This window comes from Clupea harengus, chromosome 11 (genome assembly GCF_900700415.2).
Source record: "Clupea harengus chromosome 11, Ch_v2.0.2, whole genome shotgun sequence".
Taxonomy (NCBI): domain Eukaryota; kingdom Metazoa; phylum Chordata; class Actinopteri; order Clupeiformes; family Clupeidae; genus Clupea; species Clupea harengus.
In genome coordinates this window covers 269,794-272,855 of record NC_045162.1, presented here as the reverse complement: position 1 = coordinate 272,855, position 3,062 = coordinate 269,794, and the positions used below count along the sequence as shown (strand labels likewise).

At 47.5% G+C, this 3,062-nt stretch overlaps 1 protein-coding gene across 1 annotated transcript; it reads right to left on the bottom strand.

The window, feature by feature from the left end:
• Positions 1-454: 454 nt before the first annotated feature.
• On the bottom strand, positions 455-3,062 carry hoxa13b (homeobox A13b). The gene is made up of 2 exons (XM_012840200.3): positions 2,183-3,062; positions 455-1,540 (listed from the first exon to the last, which is right to left on the bottom strand). The coding sequence occupies exons 1-2, from the start codon at positions 2,826-2,828 to the stop codon at positions 1,302-1,304; spliced, it is 885 nt and encodes a 294-aa protein (XP_012695654.1). The 5' UTR covers positions 2,829-3,062; the 3' UTR covers positions 455-1,301.

Genomic DNA, 3,062 nt, shown 5'->3' with positions numbered 1-3,062 from the left:
TAGCAGTTGTATAAAATAAAATAAAATGAATAAAATGGCAATTCCGCACATCCAAACACGTGTGACTGGGCCATGCTGATGTGTAGACGGCGCGGTCACTACTGAACAAAACGCAACTGGTCAATGGAAACGGACTTTGTATAAATATATATATACAATATATAAATACACAATATATAACAAAATTAACTAGAGCAATGTAATGGATTTAAAACATGGTCATCACCAACCTTTTTAGCTGTGTATGAGGGGAAGCTGAACCAGCGTTTGCAGTCTTTCAAACTGCACTCGTGCAGAATAACCACTAGGTGGCGACATTGTTTGCGGATAACGTCCAGAAGCTTTGAGTTAACGGGGGGAAACCCAATCACTGTTCCCGTACTCTCCATTTTAACTCGTTCCTCCTTTGCTCCATAAATCTCCGTTTACAGTGAGACAACTACAGTAGACAAACAATCGTTCTTTTTTTTTTAATTAAATCAACATAATACAGATATAAACAGCTCATAATCTCATTTCCGCTTTTATTCAGGACGACTCCAATTAAATTAGAAACTATAACTCAAAACAATAGCATACAAATGGATATTAGCAGATAGAAAAAGAAATATTTTCTCTGTTGTTTGGAAGACTTTATATACCTAGACAATAAAGCCTTAATGGGAACTTAACTTTCTGTTTTAGGTAGGCTTATGTACAAAACGATGCGAAGAACATATTAAAAAGGTAACCGTGGCAGATACTGTTAAGGAACAGTAGCCCAATTTAACACGAGCTGGTGGATAACAAACTACAAAACGGGACATTAATTATACGCAGAGGTACTTAGAAATACATGTTGTTTTGTCTTCAAAACTTTGAAGTGGCCCTCTCGGCTCGACAGAAGTGCTGTTAGCTCGGCGCACAGACTGACGCAGCCTGTGGGAATGCTGAGGGATGGGCCGCAGCGCGAGCATCTGCCCGGCTGCAGCGCGAGCAGCAGCGGGCCCGGAGCTCACGCGACACACCACACCGATATTTACAGTCCAGAACGCGGGGCGAGCCAAGGGTTCCCGGTAGGAGTTCTCTAACATTTGTCTACTGGTCGCCCCGGGTCCGCGCGCGCCCCACCGTTGAGCTCAGAGAATCTTCAGAGAAAGAGGTGCCGTCCACCGTAAATACCGAGCTCTCCCAGAGCACACGAGACAGTGAAGAAAAATAAATTACCATAGTGCTCCTTCAATTCGATACAGTGTTCTGGAGTCCTGTCTCTCGCCCGCCTGTCTGTCTGTCGGTCTGCTGCCTGTCTGCCGTAGGCCACGCTAGCTGCTACTCTTGAACTTGTTGACGACCTTCTTCTCCTTGACGCGCCGGTTCTGGAACCAGATGGTGACCTGCCGCTCCGTCAGGTTGGTTCCCGCCGAGATCCTCCGTCGCTTGTCCTTCGTGATGAACTTATTGGTGGCGTACTCGCGCTCGAGCTCCCGCAGCTGCACCTTGGTGTAGGGGACGCGTTTCTTCCTGCCCCTGCGGAGGTTTCCATCCCCGCCAGGCCCCGCGTCTGAGGGAGACACACACACAGGATATTAGATATTAGCCTCCCAATGCCACGAGCTCTTAGGGCCGGTACCACCGATATCACAAAGCAGCCTAATAGTACATCAGATATGATATAAACTCCAGATAAACACCAGATATGATATAAACATCAGATATGATATAAACTCCAGATAAACACCAGATATGATATAAACATCAGATATGATATAAACTTCAGATAAACATCAGATATGATATAAACACCAGATAAACATCAGATATGATATGATATGATATGATAACATCAGAGACGAGTTGTGTATTTATCTCATGATGAGAAGTAGTAGTAGGCCTTCATCGCCTTAAAAACCAGGCATTCATACCAGGCAGAAATCTATATAAAGACTGCATTTACGCTTAACACATTCGTTTAGTAAAATATATATGTATATATTGCATTCAAACAAAATATCGAATATTACTCTGATTATTCCTACGTAAAAAAAAAAGCATATCGGTGATAATGCTGGCTATGTGGTTGAAAAATGCCCTCTTTTGTCCTGAGAAATGTTTTATTTACCCAGTTTGAAACCCTTCTGGATATCAGGTCACCCTATGAACTACTGCATAAGTGCACGAACTCGCCAAGGAACTGTAAGCCTACCTTGAATGGATGCCTTCCAAAGGTGGTTCGACTGGGCTTGATCTTTCCCGCAGTAAACCTGGCTGTTCCAGCCGTTGCTGAGCGCCCAGGGCTGGTAGCCGTCCACGGGCAGGAGCGGTTCGTGTCGCGGTTCGCCAGATCCACTTAGGGCGGGTCCTACGGGCATGTCCAGGTAACTCGGAACCGGCTGATACGGACCGGGCGAGTAGCCCTGATAGAAGGCGAACTCCTTCGGTCTGGACGGGAAGTCGTCGCCAGCCGCCACGGACGTGTCCATGTACTTATCCGCATAAGGGGGCTGCGAGCAGGGCTTCACGCCGCTGTGGTGGGGCATCCTGCACGGAAAGTAACCGCTGCCATAGTAACCGTACGGCAGAGAGGCGTTGGACGAGCTCTGGGCCCCCGAACAGGGGCTGCATTGTTTGCCAGGCTCGCTCATGCCAGACGCGGGCACCTCGGAAGCGTAGGTGCTGCTGCTCGGCGCGAGGGACGTGGGGTGAGCCATCAGGTTCCGGCACTGGCTCGCGGCATAGTTGCCTCCCGCGAAGCCTTCCATGTTTTTGTTGATTTCGTCCGCGCCGCTGCCGTCGTAGAGAAACATCACCGGCTCGATCCAGCGCGAGGGGAGAAGTAAAGACGCTGTCATATCACGCGCCACATTGAGACTACTCGCTCTTTTCCCAATTTGCCCTGCTCTGAAAAAAGAGATACCGAATCTGGGAGAGTAACTGATACTCACGCGCCTGTGTACATTAAGATCGAGCGATTATTGGACAGAGAGGGACACGTGATATGCAAAGAGGGCGATATCCGCGTAAAGTGCAGATAACGCTAGTCATGTTCAATATGTCAAACCAGATGCTCTAAAATAGTCCGTGAA